The sequence below is a fragment of the Brassica rapa genome, chromosome A10 (assembly GCF_000309985.2).
Source record: "Brassica rapa cultivar Chiifu-401-42 chromosome A10, CAAS_Brap_v3.01, whole genome shotgun sequence".
Classification (NCBI taxonomy): Eukaryota; Viridiplantae; Streptophyta; class Magnoliopsida; order Brassicales; family Brassicaceae; genus Brassica; species Brassica rapa.
The window spans coordinates 3,795,254-3,817,964 of NC_024804.2; the positions used below are offsets into that span (position 1 = coordinate 3,795,254).

The following is a 22,711-nucleotide window of genomic DNA, read 5'->3' on the forward strand; positions in this document are numbered from 1 at the left end:
ACAATCAAAAACCAGTTCAATTTTCCTTTCCCATTCTAAAAAGACATCAGGATCATTCTTTCCTTCAAAGCTTGGAATTTTCAATTTCAAAGCACCCAACCCATTTTCATTTCGTTCAGCTCTAGCAAAAGGATTGACTTCACCTGGGTTTCGGTTTCTATGTCCTCTCCTGGGTCGGTTGATGGATTGATCATCGTTGGTATCTTCGTCAAAGATTTCTAGATCGGATTGGCTGTTCCGTCTAGGTTGAGCTCGTCTGGTTCCGGTTCTAGATCTGGTTTGTTGGCTCTCCTGAATCTCATCTAACCTTTGATGGATCTGCTCAAGTCCTGCATTCATAAGGTTAGTAAAAGTATCGTTTAAAGCCCTCATTTGGAGGTTTGAGAGTCCGGCTACAGAATTTCCGGGACGGTTCCGTTCTTCCTCACTGCTCATGGTTCTTCCTGAAATTCTCAACAATAAACGTTAGGGTAACAAATACCTCACACTCTCAAGTGTTTGTTTCCTCTCCCACTCACGTGTTTCTCTCAAAGATTTGAAGTGGTTCACACAAGATTTTGGTTTGTTCTCAAAGTTCAGAGAAAGACAAGTCCGAAGATACTCAGTGGGTCAGATCCAATCAAACAAGGGTCACAAGAGAAGGTAGATAAGAGATTACAAGGGGAACCCGCCTTAACCAACTCAAAGGCCGGATTACTCTTCAGCCAGCAGGCTTTCTCTTCCACCACCACCACAATCTTTCTTATTTTTTTTTTTTTTATATACTGTTTCTTTTCTTTTTTTTTTTTTTTATATGGTGGTAATGAGTGGCCCGGGTTCAAGATAGATAGAAGAAGAACTTTTTAAATGAAGAAGATGGTAGATGAGAAGATGGAATGAGAAGATGATACCGGTTGAGTGGCTCTGATACCACTTTGATAGACCCTTAGATCGGAACACTCAGCCGGTACGGTATTTGATAGGATCTCTGGATGGAGAAGTGATGGATCGAGGGATCTCACGAAGGATGCGGAAGGCCTTCGATATTTCCAAGTCTGAACAACGCCTGATGTGACTCACAGGTCCGTTGTGGAGACTGACTTGACTAGATCGCCGGATGTGACTCACCGGTCCGATTAGACAAGGTGTTTGCTCGGATGCTAACCACACCAAAGTAAACTAAGAACAAGTTCTTTGCAATGAACAAAGAGAGAAAACTTGAGAAGTTTTGAAGGGAAAAATCGATCATCTTTATTCAGAAATGATGGAGTACTTATACAAGTTTTAGCCAAAATGAAATAAATCATTTTGTGTGAAAATAAGACATAGAAAATATAACAAAGACCAGATCTGGTCAATACACAGAAAATTATGTTGACTGGCCAAAGTGAACCCTTTGCCTACTCTTGTCCAGATTCGATGAATCTGGATGCATGTCCCGCGGTAAGGAGCAGTACATGGTCCGGACGGTCTGCATGATCGGATGAAGGAAACTCATGAACTGATGTGTTCCAAATGTGTCCAATATCTTCAGAGAGCTTAAGTATCCTTCCCCTTGAGAAGCTCAGATGATCAAACTGAAGAATCGGATCAAACTGGTAAGTCGGATTTTCAGAACGTTCGGCGGTACGTTCGGCAGTGCCCGCGGTAAGAGCCAGTCGGGTCAGAAATGAGAAGCTGCGGTCTGATTCGAAATCGGTGCGTTCGGATGAGAGTTTGGCTTGATCGATCTTCCTAACTTGACGAGTTGGTCGGGGTAGCCGAGCTTCAGTACGGTCAGATCGATCGTCTGGACGTGGATCCAAACGAAGCTCCATTCCGGACGTACGCGGGTCGATCCGGTACACGGCCCGGTCAGTGCGTTCGGTACGGTCGTCCGGATGAACCTCTGTTGAATATCTCGTACTGTTCTGATCTTCATGTTGGACTTGTCCAACGGACTGCTCCATGATCTGAGGTGCATCACTGCGTATGAGCGTTTACAACAAGGTATATGCCTGGGCTCGAGAGCTGTCCGCGAGATTCCTAGTTCTAGCAACCCTAAGACGGCTAAACCTAATTGAGTCGAAGCTCGAAATAACAAAAACGGAAAATTGCCTAAATTGCTCTAAGTGCTAAGTTTGCTCTGAAAAAGTTCTCCCTCTGCTCCTCGCCTAGGACTCCTTATATACTAGCTCCAAGGTCGGTTTACGCTTTTCCTCTTCTGCCCTTAAGCCGTCATAGCATAAAAATGGAGATATTCCATTTTTCCCGATCTTCACAATAATTATCTTCAAAACTTCCGTATTTATCCGCGGAAACTTGACATTTATCCTTCCTCGTGGGCCAAGCGTGAACCATGCTGTGGTTCACGGGCTTTTGGTTAGGAAAAATCATAGGATGGGCCTCGAGTCGTGTTTTAGGTCCTTTTGGGCCGTCTTCCGACTCGACACGTTTACTACGAGTTTTCCGCGGTTTCTAATCTGCGAAGTTTGATCGATGAATTAGAATAGCGGGAAACATGGACCGAGCTTGCTACGGTCTTCGGGAGATAGCATTCGAAGGTTTGACGAGAATGCAAAGACTGGTGTCGTATCGATGTTCGGAAAGGTTCAATCGCTACACAGTGACCGAACTTTGGCTCGAGCCCGGTCGCTACGTAGCGACCGAGCTTTGGCTCGAGCTCGGTCGCTACGTAGCGACTGAGCGGGACGATCTCTCGGTCGCTACGTAGCGACCGAGCTTGGCTGAGCTCGGTCGCTACGTAGCGACCGAGCGGGACGATCGCTCGGTCGCTACGTAGCGACCGAGCTTTGGCTCGAGCTCGGTCGCTACGTAGCGACCGAGCGGGACGATCGCTCGGTCGCTACGTAGCGACCGAGCTTTGGCTCGAGCTCGGTCGCTACATAGCGACCGACCGGGACGATCGCTCGGCCGCTACGTAGCGACCGAGCTTTGGCTCGAGCTCGGTCGCTACGTAGTGACCGAGCAGGACGAGCGCTCGGTCGCTACATAGCGACCGAGCTTGGCTCGGGTTTGGTTGCTGAATAGCGACCGGACGGCATGTATGCGCGGTGACCGAGCTTGGTTTGTTCGGTTTGAATCCCAAAGGATACTTCTTCGTAAAAACTTCGTATTGGTAATTTTTACGAAAATTACATCTCTCCTTTTACTATCTCTTTCGGAAATACGATCTCCGAGGATTTTCGGGTGGTAATTCCGTCGTAACCATTTTTGACCCCAACAAGATCCTTGACGCTGGTTACTTTCGAGAGCTCTCCAGCAAGTAGCTTTGCGGCCAGCCTTGCTCCCAAAACTTTGCAGTTGGTCGTGGAGTGTCCTCGGGACTGGTGGAACTCGCAGAAGGTGTTTCGTCATACCCTTGGTTGCGGGTCCACGTGTTGCCCGTGGTTCGGCCTTGATCCGAATTGATCGCATAATTATGCGCCCCTTGGAGATCTTCCCCCTCGTGATGGACGTACTTGTCGTTACGAGAGTTCTTCTTTCTCGCTTTCGGATCCACGTCCTTCGAGGATGGTCTTGTCGCCTTATGTTTTTGCGATAAGACTTTAGTTTCTTCCTCGACTATGATGTAGTCTGTTGCTTTGTGGAGGACGTCCTGGATCGTTCGCGGTTTGTCGAGGGTTATCCACTTTCTGAATTTCGACTTGTACCAGAGCGTCTTTCTCAGCGCGTCAATGGCTACTTTGTCGCGTATCCCGGCTACCCTTGACATTATCAGCTTGAACCGGCTGATTAACTCGCGGAGGGGTTCGTCTTCCCTCTGGGAGAGACTCCAGAGATCAACATCGGAAGTTTCTCTGTCTATGAACACAGAGTATTGTTTGAGAAATTTCGTTGCGAGCTGTCGGAAACTCCCGATGGTGTTGCGATGAAGGCGTGCGAACCATTCGAGCGCCGCTCCTTCCAGATTTTCGACGAACAGGCGGCAGTAGCCGGCATCGTTTTCGCCGTCACTTCAGTCTAGCACTTCCCATCGCGATGTGGAAAGCCTGAAGGTGCGCTTTTGGATCGGCCGTACCATCGTACTTTGGTACTTTGATTTTTCCCGGATCAGATACCCTCATGTCCGAAATGCGACTGGTAAAAGGGGTCTTCCGAGCTCCTTCCAGCAGTCGATCGATTTCGGGGGCAGCACTAGTAGCATGATGGATTTGAGACTTTACGGCCCTCACTTTCGCCGCAGTCTTGGTGATGTAATCGCGAAGATCGTGGATATCCGATGTCTCGTCAGTAGATTTCCGAGCCTGTCGGCGTTTACTGCGAGTGAGCTCGGTTTGCCTTTCAGCCAGCTCCTCTTGTTCGATCCAATAGGCGATTTCCTCTTCTTCCGTCATTGGTTTTTCGAACGGGGAGCCTTCCCGAGCAGATCGGCTTCTTGTCCTTCTTGGATGTCTGTCGACGTCCTCGTCGGTGTCGTTGGAGACATCGCTAGGATCCAGGTCAATGCGTTTGGCTTCGTTATCCTCCGAGTCCTTTGCAGGGGGCGGATGACTTTCAGGGTTCCCCTTTTCGATGAGAGATTTCTGGCTAGGGTTTTGACCCGAAGGTCGTTCCCGCGCGACTCCAGATCTATCGAGTGGGGTAGCGAAGTCGAGCCTCTTCCCGTGGATTTTGGTTGTTCTGCGGGGACGGATTGCTCAAGTCCTTGCCGTTAAGGTTTCAACCTGTTTGGTCAAGGTACTCACGAGCTTATCCTGTTCTTCCGACCTTTTCTCATAGGTGGCAAACATCTTTTTAAACTCCTCGAGCGTCGCGGCGTTGGCTTGTGCGTTGGCCGCGGATACGTCCGCTGCTGGAGTGTGGAGATCGGTGCCACTGCCTCCGTTAAGAGGAGTCTGCACGTTATCCGCGTCGTTAGTCGACATGTCTGATTGAGCGTGATGTGGCATTTGCGGGTTAGATTGATCCGTACCCCCCCCCCTCCTTCCAGCGCCAAACTGTGGGAACCGAAATTTGCACTGTCGATTTCCGTTTAAATAAGAAAACTAGGAAAACCCTAATTTCCCAGAGGACCCGGATATCTGTTAATTACCACACGTCAAGCAATCAGAACACGAGAACAACAACGATAAAAATAAGAAATCGAAAAGAGAGCAAAGTAGATCTTATTCCGAATCTGCGTATGAGCGTTTACAACAAGGTATATGCCTGGGCTCGAGAGCTGTCGGCGAGATTCCTAGTTCTAGTAACCTTAAGACAGTTAAACCTAATTGTGTCGCAACTCGAAATAACAAAAATGGAAAAAATGCCTAAATTGCTCTAAGTGCTAAGTTTACTCTGAAAAAGTTCTCTTCCATGCTTCTCGCCTAGGACTCCTTATATACTAGCTCCAAGGTCGGTTTACGCTTTTACTCTTCTGCCCTTAAGCCGTCATAGCATAAAAATGGAGATATTCCATTTTTCCCAATTTTCACAATTATCTTCAAAACTTCCGTATTTATCCACGGAAACTTGACATTTATCCTCCCTTGTGGACCAAGCGTAAACCGTGCTGTGGTTTACGGGCTTTTGGTTAAGAAATCGTAGGATGGGCCTCGAGTCGTGTCTTAGGTCCCTATGGGCCGTCTTCCGACTCGACACGTTTATTACGATTTCTTTCGATAAAGAACGAACTTTCCGCGATTTTTAATCCGCAAAGTTTGATCGATGATTTAGAATAGCGGAAAACATAGACTGAGCTCGCTACGGTCTTCGGGAGATAGCATTTGAAGGTTTGACGAGAATGCATGGACTGGTGTCGTATTGATGTTCGGAAGAGCCCGGTCGCAACGACCAAACTTTGGCTCGAGCCCGGTCGCTGAGCGGGACGAACGCTCGGTCGCTACGTAGCGACCGAGCTTTGGCTCGAGCTTGGTCGCTACGTAGCGACCGAGCTTAGCCGAGCTCGGTCGCTACGTAGTTGGATGCTCGGTCGCTACGTAGCGGCCGAGATCAGCTCGGACTTGGTTGCTACGTAGCGATCGGACAGCGTGTGTGTGCGGTAGTTACGCAATGACCGAGCTTGGTTTGTTTGCTTTGAGCCTTCAAAGATACTTTTTCGTAAAAACTTCGTATTAGTTATTCTTTACGAAAATTATATCTTTCTTTTTACTATCTCTTTCGGAAATGTGATTTCCAAAGTTTTTCGGGTGATAATTCCGTCGTGACCGTTTTTGACCCCAACATCAAGTTATTTACAATCATAATACGTCACTGAAATAATAAATTTTCTTACTTTTAAGTATTGTTATCTTTTCCTGTTTATTAATGCATTTTCTTTATCCTAATTGTACCAAAAAACATCAATAATGATTGTTATCTTTCTAAAAAGTGTATCCAAAATTTCTTCACCACTTATGTCGAATAATCATTTCTCCATATATATATCATTTAGTAATCTTTCAAAATTTCATATCCAGTGTTTTTAAATCTAACCCTAACATTGAATCGGACAATTTCCTGATCACCAAGTTATTGGGTCTATCGTAAATTAATTAATTTTGTTGCATAATAATATATTAGCTATTAATTATAAAAAATATTTTATGTTTAAAAATATATATACATATATATATATATAATAATTAAATTAACTTTTCTTTATCTTTTATTTTCATTTCACATAAAATATCAAAAATAATTTATACTATTTAACAATTTTTGTGACAAGTTAGAAGTTATAACATACTAAAAAAATATCAAGACTTATAATTCATTAGTATTTAAATATCTAATTCGAGTAATAAAATTAAACTTCTAATAAAAAATTAACCTAAAATAAAATATCAAATTATAATAAATTGTTGATAACAAAAATATAGTAATACCAAATAATATAAACTAATTTTAGTTCTCTAACATCGTTCATTTGCTTCCAATGGCCTAGTGAAATCCTCTTACAAATCTAAAAATTTAAAGTAAAATTCAGAACTAAAAATTTATGTCGTATGTAAGATTTACGATAAGCAGAAAATCAAACAACATAAAAATTTCGAAGGACACACAAAGTCAACAGTAGAGGAAGATAATAGTAAAAAAAAACTAAAAACCAAACTTTTCATTTAGAATACAAAACAAATTTTAATAACATAATTACAAACATCTACAGAAAAATATTATCTACTTGGTCAATCAATAGTTGAACAGGTACGCGAAATCCAGGTGTAAACGTTTTTTTTGTGAGTTTTATCGGGTTTTTATATAATGTTTTTTTTCTAAAACCCAAACCGGATTACATATAAGTCACACGGATTTACCGGTTCGACTTGGGCTCCAGGTCAGATTTCAAAGAACTAATTGTATTACAACAACTATGTATACGAATATAACATTTAGTACAAATAAAAATTTAAAATAAACACCCTTGCGGTTCCGCGGTCAAGGTCTAGTTATAATTTAAAAGAAATCCTAACACTCTCCAAAAATATTGTAAATTTTCCTTGTTATCATATTTATATATATACTCTAATATTTTGAAGTTTTATTTGCTATACTTTTTTAACACTGGGTAACACATTACATATCATATAATCTCTAACTCTATTACATATGATGATCAACTACCTGCGACATATGTGATGTTGGTGAACAGCTCCACGGATAAGATTCCACGATGAAGTTCTCCCCGAAACATTTGGATCGACGGACGGTTCTGCATGTACGACATCCTCAATACAGGCTCTCTCCATAGCAGACAACCACAACGAACGGCTCTACCTACAGTACTCGTACTTTGGAAGCTCCAATAAGCTTCGCATCATATAATCTGCAAGAAATTGCATAGTCTGAAAATCAAAACCTAGACCTTTGTGTAGAAGCCCTTAAACCTTAACCAATGATAAGCTACAGTGCTTCCACAATATTTGCTATACTTTACTCGAAAACTCTGATACCGCTTGGAAACTTGACTTAAAATAAGCAGGTCTCGGAAGGATCTTCAACAATCATTCTACCTTGGAGACATACCCGAGATCTCATTTTGAAGACCACATTTCCTTCTCATGCATGCAATAGGTAGGGTGATTACTGATTAGGATAGATCAAATCCATGCCACTTCTTTTTGCGTATCAAAAATCTGGCTTCACTCAGACTCTCAAGAGATTGTTAATAGGAGATCGACTGAATTATTTGACATTATTTCAAAAAAAGCTTCACTTTTAGCTTCCTTTGTCTTTTGTCATTTTCCTTGTATACATTGAGCGCAAAATAGACTGGCCAACTCTGTCGCTTAAGGCTATGCCTTTGTATCAAAATCCCTATTTTGGTGTTATCCCTGGGTCTTTAATAAAATACCTTCTTCCCCCAAAACAACTCCATCAGAATTTATCGTGTCTAGGTACATGCAGATACACCTAAATACATTTACATATGAGAAGAAACTGACCCCTAATAGTTGGCTTTTTGTGTGAACAGGCTCTGTTGATTTTTGTTTTACGAGCATACAGAGTCATTCCCATGCTAATTTACAAAGTTGAACGCTACTTTGCTAACAATTAGACTGCACTGTCATTATTGAATATATAAACATTGAATCCAATCTTCAAATCTAATTGTTTATATATCCCATCTAGTTTAAATATTTTGAAGGATAATTTACATTTTCTTGGTGTATCATCAGTATTATGGATTGTTCGACGGCTAGAAAGACGTGAATGGAAAATACTATTAAAAGTATAGTTGTGAACTTTTGATATATATCGTATAAGTATATAATATGTAAAAATTATTTCAAGAACCAAATTTCTTAGTTTATTATAATTTGTGTTGCACTACAAGGAAATACAGTAAAAATGATGGAATAATTAAATATTTTAAGAAGCCCACGAAAAACAATTAGTTTGACCTCCATTACGTCAATCCCTACATGGTGCTTGCTTGTAGTTGTTCTAAATACATTTTCTGCGAACTCCAACTTTGCTTTTCAGATATCGTCTTGATAATCTATAAAAATATCAAATACATATGTATTGCTAAGCCAAGTAAAACTACAAGTGTGTATACCGTTGTTTTGTGAAGGTGACACAAAATCTAAAATCGAAATCAAGTGAAATCATTCACTTATCTTTGTATTTGTTCGTACAATGCCAATCAACGTCACACACGTTACAAGTTTTCTGATAATCACAACATGGTTGCCTGAGAAGGCAAAAATCATGCAGACAGAGGCCCAGCCCTGATAGGAAGCTGTAGAAGCATGGGCTTACGGCCTTTGAAATATAGATAAAATTTTCGTGCAATTTTTTTTTAATATATTATTAGTCCAGTGGAAATATTAGTGATGTTGGATCCTAAGCACCCTGAGTTTGAATCATGACTAGATGAATAGCAGCCTTTTTATTTCGTTGCAAGGATGATTACAAATGTATATGTAATTGTGTTTCCTTCAGAAAGCCATTGTCCTTTTTTCTTCATCTTGTGTTACAATATTTGTTAAGGAGTAAAGTAGTATTTAATATATATAGATTGAAATGATATTTTGTTATAAGGCGTATTGTTTAGCCAGAAAGGACATGAGAATTATATCCGCTGTAGTATAACATATTCATTTGTATCGTTTGCAACATATTTAAAATAAATGAGTAGAATTGAATTACATATTAATTACTTCCCTCATTAAAATAATATCAATTTTTCATTTTAGTTAATACATTGAGAATTCGTGATTTGGTTTGTGGTTTAATTTATGATCTAATATGTCTTGTGGAGAAAAAATATTATTCCTTTCGATTAATTTTTGATGTTTTTAATATTTTATACAATTATTATGAAAATATAATAAATTTCCTAATTTATAATTTTATCTAACCTGTTAACACATTAATCAATAGTACTGAAACTGAAACTTTTTAAAAAATTTATATTGAAAATTTAAATAACACATTCAGGAAAATGATCCTAATTTTTAAACGGATGGATTATAATTAATAAATGAAATGATATTATTTTTTTCCATTACTAGCTAGGTGTTTATTTTGACAAGGGATGTGAAAAACCAAATATTATATACAAAAAAATTATAAGAAAAGGAAAATATCATTTATATAATTTAGTTCCCTCTTTTGGTTGTGCATTCTCCCATATATCTCCTTCAATTTCTCTATTCTACGAACCTATTTAGATCTTTATATTATTTATTCATACCCATTTACAAATACCTACAAATTTAATTAATTTAACTATAGATAAAAAGAAAAAAATTGAAATTTTAAATATATGTATTTACAAACAAAACATTTTATATTGTACTATGTACAATTTAATTAACACAAATTATAGAATTATCACCTAGTATTATATTTGCATCTGTTAACATAGAAAGATAAATCAATAAATAAGTTAACATTATCTTAAATGAAATATTTCTTAAATTACTAGAATTATCTTATAGAAAATAATTAATTTTATCGTAATGCCAAGAACATACAAAATTAAACCATGCAAGAAATATTTTAAAATAATTTAAGAAGACCACTTAAAACAGTAAGGCTGGCCTCCATCACGTCTATCTCTACATGGTGTTGCCTCGTAAATGCTCCAAATGCATTCGCTGCAAACCCCAACTTTGCTTTTCGGATTATCGTCTCGATCAGCTCTAAAGATATCAAATGTCTCTGTATTGTCAGGCCAAGCAAAACTGCAAGTGTATACCGTTGTTTTTCGGATGTTAACACGGAATCTAAAATCAAAACTATCACCAGGTCCAAGTGAAATTACTCCCTTATCTTCACCTTTGTTCCTACAGTGCACAATTAATGTTGCACGCGTAGCAAGTTCATTGATAATTATAACATGTTTAGCGGAGAAGAGCAACAGCCCTGCAGATGCAAATGACACCGTTCCATAGATGATTAGAAATGATATTAGCATGGAAATGAAATTTCGGTTTCTTGAAACCATTGTATTCTTTTTGGGAGGAAGTACGCGAAATTATATATAATACCATTTATAATATCACATATGCAATTTATTTTCTTCTTTAATAAAAAGATATCTATACATTTTTTTAGTTATGAACAATTTAAAATAAGTTAGAGAAGATATATGTCAGCCATTAGTTATATGCCTCGTTAAAAATCCATGATTTGTTTGTGATATGATATTTGTTTTTTACCATTTTTTGTATCTTACTAATAAATTAAATGACATTTTCAGAAATGTAATTTTGAGAGGTTGTGCAAAACCAATTAAATATTATATAGAAAACTAGATTCTTCATCTGCTGTAGATATTATAATTTATTAACTTTACAATATTTAAAGTTTCTGAAATTATAATAAATTTACATAAAATTTACATCTGTTAAAATATATGTACACATGATGTATCACATTTAAACCTTTTTAAAAAAAAAAATCTATAAATTTTAAATTAGTTACAATTTCACTATCTCTTTATTTATTTTCAAGTATATAAGTTGTGGTCATAAATGTACTAATATTTTTTATAAATATAAAAAGGAACTTATAATATAGGTTGTAGAATACACATAAAATCCTAGTACTATTGTGACTAATCTTTTTAGCCAAAACGAATTTTCTTATTATACCCTTTTGATATTTATTTACTTGATTGACATAAACCATCAATTTATAAGCATAATAATTCATTTTTATTTTCTTTTTGCAAAGGCTCACTATGGATATATGATTGTTATAATTTTGTCTACAATTTTTACATGCATGACTCTTATTTAAAATATTTTACATGTATGTTTGATAGTATAACATTTATATTTAAATTTAATATCACAATAATATTTCATGCACTTTAACTGATATTAAATTTTTTTCTAGAATATAGAAAAGGAGAAATAAATAACTAAATTTCAACTAATATAAAGTCATTTTACTTATTCAGATAACAATATATATAATTTAAAGTATTTGATTTCGTGTTCCATTTGGTATAGTTTAATATAATTTTTAATAGGTTTAATCATACTATTAATTGAGAACACGATTAAGTGAAAATGTTATAATTTTATTGTTGTTTAATTTTTAATGGTGACTAAGCTAAGATGACATAGGATGTTCAGCCATATGTGTCTCATCAATAAGTCTCTCTAAATTTGTTGACATGGCTAATGTGGGATTGCTTCCTTAACTGTTTTTAATTACCGCTTCCTAAATCTCCGTTTGTCTTAATATATCATATGGTTATCCTAACAATACTCGCTCGGTTGTTTTCCTCTAGTTTTAGCTCATAATTTTCAAATCATAGTATTGGAAAGTTTGACTTTAAATCTAAGTTTCATTGTTGGTTTAAGTTATATATATATATGTGTGTGTGTGTGTGTGTGTTTTAGATATACAAAATTGTATTGGTGATCTTAATTTATGATTCCATGTCCTCATACGATATTCGCTTATATATATATACACAATTGTAAATTTTATGTTGTTTAGGGTTTAGAATTTAGGGACTCGTATTCCATAAATTTAGGGTTTAGAAATATTTAGGTTATATGGTTTAGGTTTCATGAAATACAAATGAGACATGATAAATTATGTCATTTAAATATTTAGAACGTTATGGGTTTTGGTTGTTTGATAAGCACGTATAATTTGATATTCAGTTTTGATATTATTTCCAAAAACAACACTTTCTATATATTAAAACTACGAATGCAGCTTTGTAAAAGAGAATATCTCAATGTATATAATATGAATTCGGCTTTGTAAAAGAGAATCTCTCAATTTATTGTAAATCATTTAAACATGAAAGTTACGATATACTTGAGAATATTGTCAACCATATGTTAAAAAACAAAATCACAGGGTACCAGATTGAACGCATCAATTGAGAATGAACTAGTACATAAACATCTTCTAAACGAAGGTCAAATTTTATCAATAAACGCATTCAGTCTAAAAGAATACAGTGACGAGTTTGGAACTAGTTAATTTCTTTACAGATTGGCTATTCTAAGGACCACTAGCACAAAAGGGTTGATTGATTTTCCTAATGATGTACCTCATATAAGTATTTCACTGATTTGGTGAGGTGTTAGAAGGAAAATATGAAATGATCGTATTAATAAGTAACAATACTCTTATGTTCGGTAGCACAAAATAAAATGTATATTTTTCCATTAGTTACATTCTGACTAATCTCTTATATTTGCCATCTTCTGTTTGTTTTAAATTATAGATACCATTGTACAAATCATTCATGTTGGCGATATTGAAGAAGTGAAATCCAAAAGAAATTCAAACAGTTCCTCCACCCTCCAAATGATTATGCACGATAAAAGTAAGTGATTTTTAATATTTATATCATATAATACTCTTATATATTTGGTAGCACAAAATAAAATGCATTTTACAATTACATTCTGACTAATCTCTTATGTTTGTCATCTTCTGTTTGTTTTAAATTATAGATGTCATTGTAAAAATCATTCATGTGGGAAATGCTGAAGAAATGAAATCTAAAAGAAATTCAAACTGTTCTTCCACCCTCCAAATGATTATGCGCGATAAAAGTAAGGGATTTTGCATATTTATATCATATAATCAACGGTATAATATCTTATATATATAATTAATATCAGTGAGGTTACATTTAAATGTACTTTATGGAAATATCGTGCAAAAAAAAACATTTACTTATACCGCGAATTATAGATGCCATTGTACAACTCATTCATGTTGGCAATGTTGAAGAAGTGAAATCTAGAATAAATTCAAACAGTTCTTCCATTCTCCAAATGATTATGCGCGATAAAAGTAAGGGATTTTGCATATTTATATCATATAATCAACGGTATAATATCTTATATATATATAATTAATATCAGTGAGGTTACATTTAAGTGTACTTTATGGAAGGATCATGCAAAAAAAAACCTTTACTTATACTGCGAAGAATATGGATGTGGTTGTGGTAGTTGTCATGCGTTTTATGTCTGTCAAATCTTACAAAGGTATAACACTTTTAATTCTTTCCTCATTTATGCTTTTTTTTGTTTATTCAATTTATATGTTTAATGTCTTTGCAGTGTATTACAAGTGAAACAAGCATATCTAATTCTTTCATTGCCACAAAGATATTGGTTAATTCTACTACTGAACATGTTGATAATTTCACAAATAGGTACATATATACAAGTCATGATCAAGTTTTAAGTAGAATGATTATACATTATTAAGTATTGTTTTCATCAGTGTTGTTATTATTTTTTCCATAATAGGTTGCTCAGTAATCATCAAATGAATATACAAAGTGTTTTCAGTCAGATATAATTTGGTTTTTATTTAGATATCTGCAGTGAGTTTTTCTCGAGAAATCCTCAGAAGATTTTATCCTGCATTTTAGAGTCAACATCAGTAAGTATGAACTGAATGAAATTCTGTTTATAACCATTATATGAATTTTTAGTAAATGTGTGAGCTTTCGTTGTAATTTAGACTGTTTCGGACCGTTTAACAACTTATTCGTTTTTTACAATTTTCTCGGAAAACGTCGATTTTTCTGATGTACGTTTTCTATGTCGTTGGTCTTATGAAATGATAAAAATCAATTCATTTATTGTATGACACGATGGTTTTAAGTTAACCAGTATCGTCTTGACGTCTGACTTGCACTTTTACAAGAAAACAACGTCCTGCTTGTTTTCTTCTTAAAATCTTAACGGAAACTCCGATTGCTACGAAACAAGAGATATTTCGCAGGAGATTCAAAGAAGTACATGATGGGAACCTCATTGGGAAATATCTGAGCATGAAGGGCGACATTTACCTGATGAGGGAGGAGAATGTCGACATTGACTTGATGAGAGAGGCATCAGGTGACATTGACCAAGGAGAGAGGGATTTGGGCCACATTAACCAAGGAGAGAGGGATTTGGGCCACATTACCAAGTAGAGAGGGAGTTGGGCGACATTTACCAAGGAGAGACGGATTTGGGAGACAAAGACTTGATAAGGGGAGGAGAAAGGCGACATTGACCTTGGAGAGAGGGACTTGGGCGACATTAACCAAGCAGAGAGAGAGGGATTTGGGCGACATTGAGCTCAGGATAGAGAGAGAAGGGTGACTTTGAGTGTATGAAGGGTGGTGATTCCTTTCGTCCATTCTCATTCCTTCAGTTTATTGCTCCGTATACTTTGGGAACAATTTCATTTGTTTTACGCAAGTTTTTCTATAAATATTTTCTGAAACTTGTTTTGTGGAAGATTATCTCACATATTTTCTTATGAGGTTCTTCCAAGGAAACTTTCTGATTTTTGCTTTACGGAAGATTGTTTCGTTAAATTCATCATTTCTCGCAATAACCTTATGCAAGAACTTTTCCAATCTTCTCATGTTTGGATTGAAACTCTTTCATTCATTTCCCGGAATGAAATACACAAATTTCTGTTCTTATATCCTTATTTAAATATGCTCGGCCTTTGCGGTGTAGTTTCTTCGACATTTTTGGCTCGTATTTGTTTAAGACATTTTTCTCATGATTCTAAGAATCATTCTAGTGATGCCACATGCTACAAAAAAAGTTGTAATGTTTCTCAATTAATATATAGGGGATTTATCTTTCTTTTAAATTGGAAGACAAAATATGATCCAACTACCATATTTACTAATTCTAAGCACGGTATATTATTAAACCTCTTATCCTCCTTTACATATACAATTATTTATGTTTCCTAACTTTTCCTACGTTACATACCTATTAAACTTTATAGTATTATTGCTACTTTGCTAGATACTACAGTAAAGAAATTATGTATAGTAGAGATAACATATAATATACTTAACTGAGAAAATCAATCAATAATAATAAAGTAAGCTCATGATCTCTCCTCATGCCTCCATATCCTCAAGGAGAGCGGTGCTTTTCTTGACATGTGGCATCATTTTATTAATAATCGAAATTTTTTCTTGAATGGGGTGGGTTGTTATCTCAGAAATAAAGTGGGCCCATATTTCATAGGGGTCGTCAACATCGTTGAAATCCTAATTCCATTCCTTTTGTCTAATCGGAGATCTGAGTAATGGATGCCATTAACCTTCACATTCAATCTCAGTTAACTCGACCCCGGCTACGTCTCATTACTTCACCACCTCCGTCCTTTTCAGCTTCTTCACGATCTCCTACCTATAAATAGAAATCTTCGGCGGCATGGTTTGTACAGATTTGTTTATCTTCTTCCTTCAGTATGTAATTAATTTAACAATGCATGAATCAATGGGTTCCTTAAAAACCTCTGTCTATGTCGTTACTTTATATTTCCAGCACCTTCCAGAGTTTGGGAGACTGGCAGTGCTTCAGAATGTCACGCTGAAACCGATCATTACATCTCCCACTTTTTTCATTGAAAACTTCTTCTGCTTACACTTTTTTTTGTACTGTTGCAGAATGAGTGCATTAGAGACAGATCTTAATTGGTCTCCTCTGTTGATTGATTTCCCAGAAATTTTCAAACCTTGCCAGTCGCCACCATAAAGTCTACACAGAAGGTCTGTTTTTTTTTTCAGTTACCAAGTTCTCTCCAAATTTTCAATTTATCACCATATGATTAAAACTGTGAATATTGAATAGATAATGGATCATTTTATCTTAATAGTGTTTTAGTTCTAATTATCTTAAGGTGTGGTAGAGGTGTGGTGTCTTTGACATGACAAATGTATCTAAGGAGACCAATGTTATTGCTGCAAAACTTGACAAGAAAAGTGAAGCACTTTCTGTCTCAGGTCAGTGGACTACGAGAATAAGGTAAAGGTCATTGCAACAGTTTACATTCAAAAGAAAATGTTTAGAGTACCATACTTCCAAATCTCAGGTCTCCATAGCATATATTTTTCTCTGATTTTCGCTTCTCTTAAGTTATCTCTTCACATCCCGTACATTCACACTATGTGTTTCTCTCTAATTTTTTTTATTATCTCTTGAAATGGGTTTTAGGCATCCCTACTCTTTGCGTGGTTCTTAGATGATGGTCATCTGCTAAACACTATGTTTGTTGGATCATATTCAATTTATGTGTTTCTTTTGCTGTTGTCCAGATGGACAAAAAGATTATAGAAACAGCAAGGAGGCTGGAGAAGAAACTATGGCAAGCCTTTATTTCCTTTCAGACAAGTTTTAACTTTTCTTCCACGAGTTTTATGTTTGGTTTCTTCTCAATTCTCTGATATGATAATAAAAAGTTACTAATACTATGGGTGTCTTTTACCTTTTCTATTCCTTACACCATGTAGTTTCCTATGGAATGTACTTAATGTTACATTTGTGTGATGTAGACCTGAATTGAACATGGAGATAAACTATAAATAACCGAGTGTCTTGGTTGGTCGCTACGTAAAGACCGGCTCGTTTGCGGACCGGTCGCTACGTGGCGACCTTGTTTGGATCCTTTTCTGATGTTTTATGAACGTGTTCTTGGACTATGGGTGTTTAGTTTCGATGAATCAACGGAGATTAGTGCAAGATTTCACCGCAAAGTTCTTCGTAAAGATTTATTTACAAAGATTACTTCTCGTAAAAATGTTCATGCTGATTTTTACGGATATTTGGATGTTAACTTCGTCGCGTCCGTTTTTGACCCCAACAAAGTTTTTCTTTTATCCGTGGGATTGATCCGTGGAAGTTTCGAGTAGGCTTTTCCGAAGTAAGATTTAGGTGACAAACATCGACAACTCACGGAATTTGTTACTATAGAAGTGATAATTGAATTCTTAAGAAATCTTAGGTTTCAGAAAATGTTTTCGCAGTGAGGGATACGATCTCCCACTTTGCTTAGTTTAGTCTTCGTCAGTCGTTTTAGTTTTTGAGTGGGGGATTGACAACCCAATCTGATGTGCTTCCATTTCCGCAAGAAACCTAGGGTTCTTCCGAAAAATTATGCGGAAGAAGTACATTGGTGAATCTTGCACCCGATTTGTTGTGCTTCCTTTTCTGCGATTAACCTAGGGTTCTCTGAAAGTTATTCGGAAAACGTACATCGGTGAGTTATGTACCCGATTTGATGTGCTTCCTTTTTCTGCAATTAACCTAGGGTTTTCCGAAGATATTTGTAAGAAGTATAGCAGTGAGATATGTACCCGTTTTTATGTGCTTTCTTTTTACGCGATTAACCTAGGGTTTTCCGCGGTTTTGGGGTGATAAAGTTTTATTTTTCTGAAAAGTTTTCGGAAAACGTCTTTTGGTAAAACCTTTATGGGTTGAGACTTCTTTAGCTCGGTAATGAGCCGAAACTTATGGGGTTTGAAAAAATTTATCGTTTCCCTTTCTGTTTAGATAGAGAAATCGCAAACTCGTTTTGGTGCTCTTCTCGTGGCGAAAAGTCGCGACTAGGTTTTCGATTATGTTGAGCACTATGGTGTTTGAGTAAGCGTTGGCCATAGGAGCAGTCAGTGCTGCGAATTTGTCTTTCATATTTCCGGACATCGTTTCGATCAAGCGTTTTGTAGCCATGAGCTAGATTGATCTGTACCCCCCCCCCCCTCCTTCTAGCGCCAAACTCTGGGAAACGAAATTCGCACCATCGATTTCCGTAATCAGAGGAAAGTCAAGAAACCCTAACTTTCCCTGAGGTCACGGATTCTCTGCGAGAGCCAACGACAAGTGACCAAATAAATGCGGAAAATATGAAAAGATAACAAAACAAATTTATAGAAAAGGTAGATCTTATTTCGAATCCGCTTAAGAGTGATGTGATCATCACAAGAGATTATAAAAGCTTCGGCTGCAAGAGCTTTCAGCGAATTATTAGTTCTAGCAACCTAAAACCATAAACCTAGTTGAGTCACAGCTCGATAACAGAAGACAAAAAAAGATACGAAAAAGGTTTTGATTGATTTCGGACTTAACCTTTTGAAATGCTGCCTACGTACCCCTTTCGAGGATCAAGCCGAACGTAGTTCGATTGAAAGAGTAGAACAAGAGATCGAACCGCCTTTGCGAGTTCGTCTAGTAATCGAGTGTCATTCATAGAAACAGAACATGTCGAGAATAATGCCTAAAGTTTCTAAGTGCAGAGAGTTCTAAGAGTAAAAAGAATTGTCCTTTTGCCTCTTCAACCTCGACATCCTTATATACTCCTCCTAGAGGTGGTTGCTCTTTCCCTTTCTAACCACGGTTGAGTTTATCACTTCGCGGAAATATTCCATTTTCCTTCGATCTTCGTGTTTATCTTTGAAAACTTCACATTATCCTCTAAACGTAACATTTATCTTCTCCTGCAGAATAAAAGATAACCCGTTATAACGATTGGGCTCGAATTCGTATAAAATCGTGAGTGGACTTTTAGCCGCGTTCTGGACCCTTTCGGGCTGTTTTTCGACTTAAGCGTTTTTATGATTTATCGAAAGAGCGCTTCCGAAACGACGTCGATTATGAAGAAAGTTCAAATTTCTCGTATATTGGAGGTAGTTCAAGGTGTTTCGTTAACCGTTGCCATTTTAGACAATCAATTAGAATTTCATACGAGATAACGAGTTCTTGCGGACTTCGATCGAGATGAAACAAGAGCAAGTTCAGTCCGATCTCGAAGGAGGGAGCTACGAGGAAGGGACAAAGATAGGTTAGTTGATCCAACCCGGCGAGCGGGCGAGTTGGACTGCTTGTTCGGTTTAACTCGCCACAAGGGCGAATTGGACGTACATCCAGCTTGCCCCGATGGCGAGCCGGGTTGATCGAGCCTTATGCTCATTTCGTTGTTTCGAAACCCAGGATCCGCTTTTCCGAGGATTCGAGTAACCTTTCTCGAGGGATTATCGTATGAATCCTTTTCAGAACTCATACGAAACTCAATTTCGGTTTTCCCGCTTGTTGGGGAAAAATACTCAGGTGTTGAATTCCCCAGACTCCAGGCAGGACACCGTCTCCGGGTCCTTGCTAGGAGATGTCCCAGGTCCCCGCTAGGAAACGCTCCGGTGAGCCGGGTTGATAGAGCCTTATTCTTGCGACCATTCCCTCCTCTGGGAGAAATGGAAATCTTCCGATACGGAGAACCTTCCATATATCCGAATATGGAAGAGTTTTACCCTATTGGCCGACTAAGACCGACTTCAAGACGACTACATAAGGGGGGCTCAAATCCTAGAAAAAGGGATCGATACTTCGAGACTTAAAGATTAGAGCTAGACGGCTAGAACTAGGGTTCATACTCAATACATTGTAGTTCTGGCTTGTTTACTCAATAAAGCATCTCTTCAAATCTTATTCTCCTTAATTCTTACAAAATACAAGGCTTATCCATTGTTATGTGGTACTCACAAAGATCCTACACAAAAATCTCCTAACAGTTTGGCGCTAAAAGGAGGGGAGTAATCTAAACTACGTGACGATGGCGGTGGATGAGCAAAACGAGCTACCCGAAGCTACCCAAAGAGAAGCCAAGCTCCAAAGGCAACTCGACGGTCTACAAAGTCAAGTAACCGAGCTGCATAGGGCTCGAGAAGAGGTTATGGAGAATCATGAGCTCTCCTCATAAGTCCAAATCTTGAAAGAGAAGCTTGACAAACATTCTAAACAGCTGGAGCAGAGCGCCGAGAAACTCAACCAGCTCGAATTGGAGAACCTTGTCCTCCGAGACGAAAACCAAGCTCTCAATACAGCAAGCAACAAAAATCGTCGCCTCCAGACTCAGATCTGATCCATGCCAACTCTGGAGACGCCTAACTCCGGAGGAGACACGACTCGTCCGCCTACAATGTTGAACAGCGACGGAGCAGCACACGGAAAGGCTAAAGGTACTCAGACCTACGACGTAGAAGACACCGAGTCTGAGCCGGACTCCGATAAGGAAGTACCCAAGGGAGGAACGACGACGAAATTCTCCATGACCGCCTACCTGGAACAGATGTTCTCCAAGAGGCTCGACGCCATGCAATCCATGGTGGAAAGGCTCCCAGGGATAGCTCCCCCAATCCGGAAAAGCGATCCCGACTCCTACGCCGATACTCCTTTCACGGACGAGATCACCCTGATCGAGATGCCGAGGAAATTCTCCTTTCCCAGCATAAAGAAAATCGATTATTTAAGTTTACAAAATTGGTAAACCATCTTTATTTGTATATAAATCTACATTTCGTTTTCTATTATTAGTTTCAAACATTTTTAGCGAGAGTTATATACTATTCATATGAATGAAATATTTTAATTTGCATTTTCGAACCTAATTTTAGACGTCTGATATATATCATTATTTTTGAATGACTATTTAAAAAGTTCTCACGATTTTCTTTGAAATTGGAATAAATTTAGTATTTTAAGAACATTTAAAACACTATTGATGGGTTGCCATTGAAAAAATAAACTAAAAAGTATATTCATAGTTTATCGACACATTAAAATTTATATTTTTACAAAATTTAAATGATTAAAATTATATTTATAATCATTATTGCTATAAATTTATATAGAATGTTTTGTAAAACTTAATTTGATAGTTTACAAAAATTTTGATAAAAATATATTATATTAATTTTTATTTTTAAAGTATACATGTATAAATCAGATAGTTTAAGAAATCTTGCTTCTTTCTTACATAAACTATAAATATATATGATAAATAAATAAATACATATTTAAATTAAATATATATTTATAAAATGTGATTTTTTTGGTATAAAGATATTATTATTTTAATGAGAAGGAGAAATCTAGAATATTTAAATATATATTAGTACACATTCATTTGATATGGTTTAGTAGATCTGATTTATTTGTTATAAAAACTTATAATTACATAGATATTTTATTTAGATATGTATACTTTAAAAATATGTTTTTCTATATCTAAATATTATTTTCTTATTTGGTTTGATAAAATTTAGAATGGTTTAATAAGAATCAAATTAATCTAATATTAGTTTTAAACTGAATTTTTTATTGGTTATTATTCTTAGATTTTTAAACTTATATTATTAATGAGGTCAATTTTAGTTGGACTGTTATAATTTTTTTCGATAATCCAAACACCTGTTAATAAAAAGTCTCTATTTAAATATATTAGATTAACATTGAATTTAACACTAAAACCAGAATTAATATGTCAACAATATTGTAATCAGTTTTTCATATACTAAATTTCATTTTCATACTAATCTAGTCAATGATAAATTTCTAGTCAAGATTTTGAAAAAAAATATATTAAATTATACCTTTTATATTCTGATATTAGCTTCCTTTTGCTCCTTAACTTTATTAGATAGTGAATCTACGATCCAATATTAAAGAAAATCATTGACTTCTTATTCCAAATTCATATCACCAATCGACTATATAAAACCTCTTAGATCTCAACAAAACTCATCAAAAACCAAACATAAGAGTACATTTTCAACACATAACCCCCCCCCCCCCCCCCCCCCCCCCTCTCCCCCAAAAAAAAAACTGCTTCTGAAGTATGAAGAACATCAGATCTTCCGTTGTTGTTAGTACCATTGCAATAATTTTGTTGTTGGTCGCTACAGGTTAATCAAGCACTTCATTACTATTCTCAAATTTCTAAATATTATTCTGACTAAGAAAAAAGCAAGGCTAACATGCATATTTTGTTTTGTTTTGTAAATATTTAATATTAGGTGATTCTCCCGTGCTGATACACTGTTATAAATATTTATAAAATAAATATAACAATAATTAATTAATATTTTATTTTTATTTTAAATTACATGTAATTTATATTAATAAAACTTTATTTTTTATTTAGACATGTGATTTCTATGTATAATATTTAGTCAGTTTAGTTATTACTTAGATATATTAAATTGCTTCTACCTCTCCTAATATAATCATAATAC

General features: G+C 36.5%; 1 protein-coding gene across 1 annotated transcript; it reads right to left on the reverse strand.

Moving 5' to 3' along the window:
• Positions 1 to 6,221: 6,221 nt before the first annotated feature.
• Positions 6,222 to 22,271, reverse strand: LOC103848350 (S-protein homolog 2). Its single transcript, XM_033282482.1, has one exon. The coding sequence runs from the start codon at positions 10,856 to 10,858 to the stop codon at positions 10,421 to 10,423; it is 438 nt and encodes a 145-aa protein (XP_033138373.1). The 5' UTR covers positions 10,859 to 22,271; the 3' UTR covers positions 6,222 to 10,420.
• Between the last annotated feature and the right edge of the window lie 440 nt (positions 22,272 to 22,711).

Coding starts and splice junctions, on each gene's coding strand:
- LOC103848350 (XM_033282482.1), bottom strand. CDS start 10,858: ATGGTTTCAAGAAACCGAAATTTCATTTCCATGCTAATATCATTTCTA.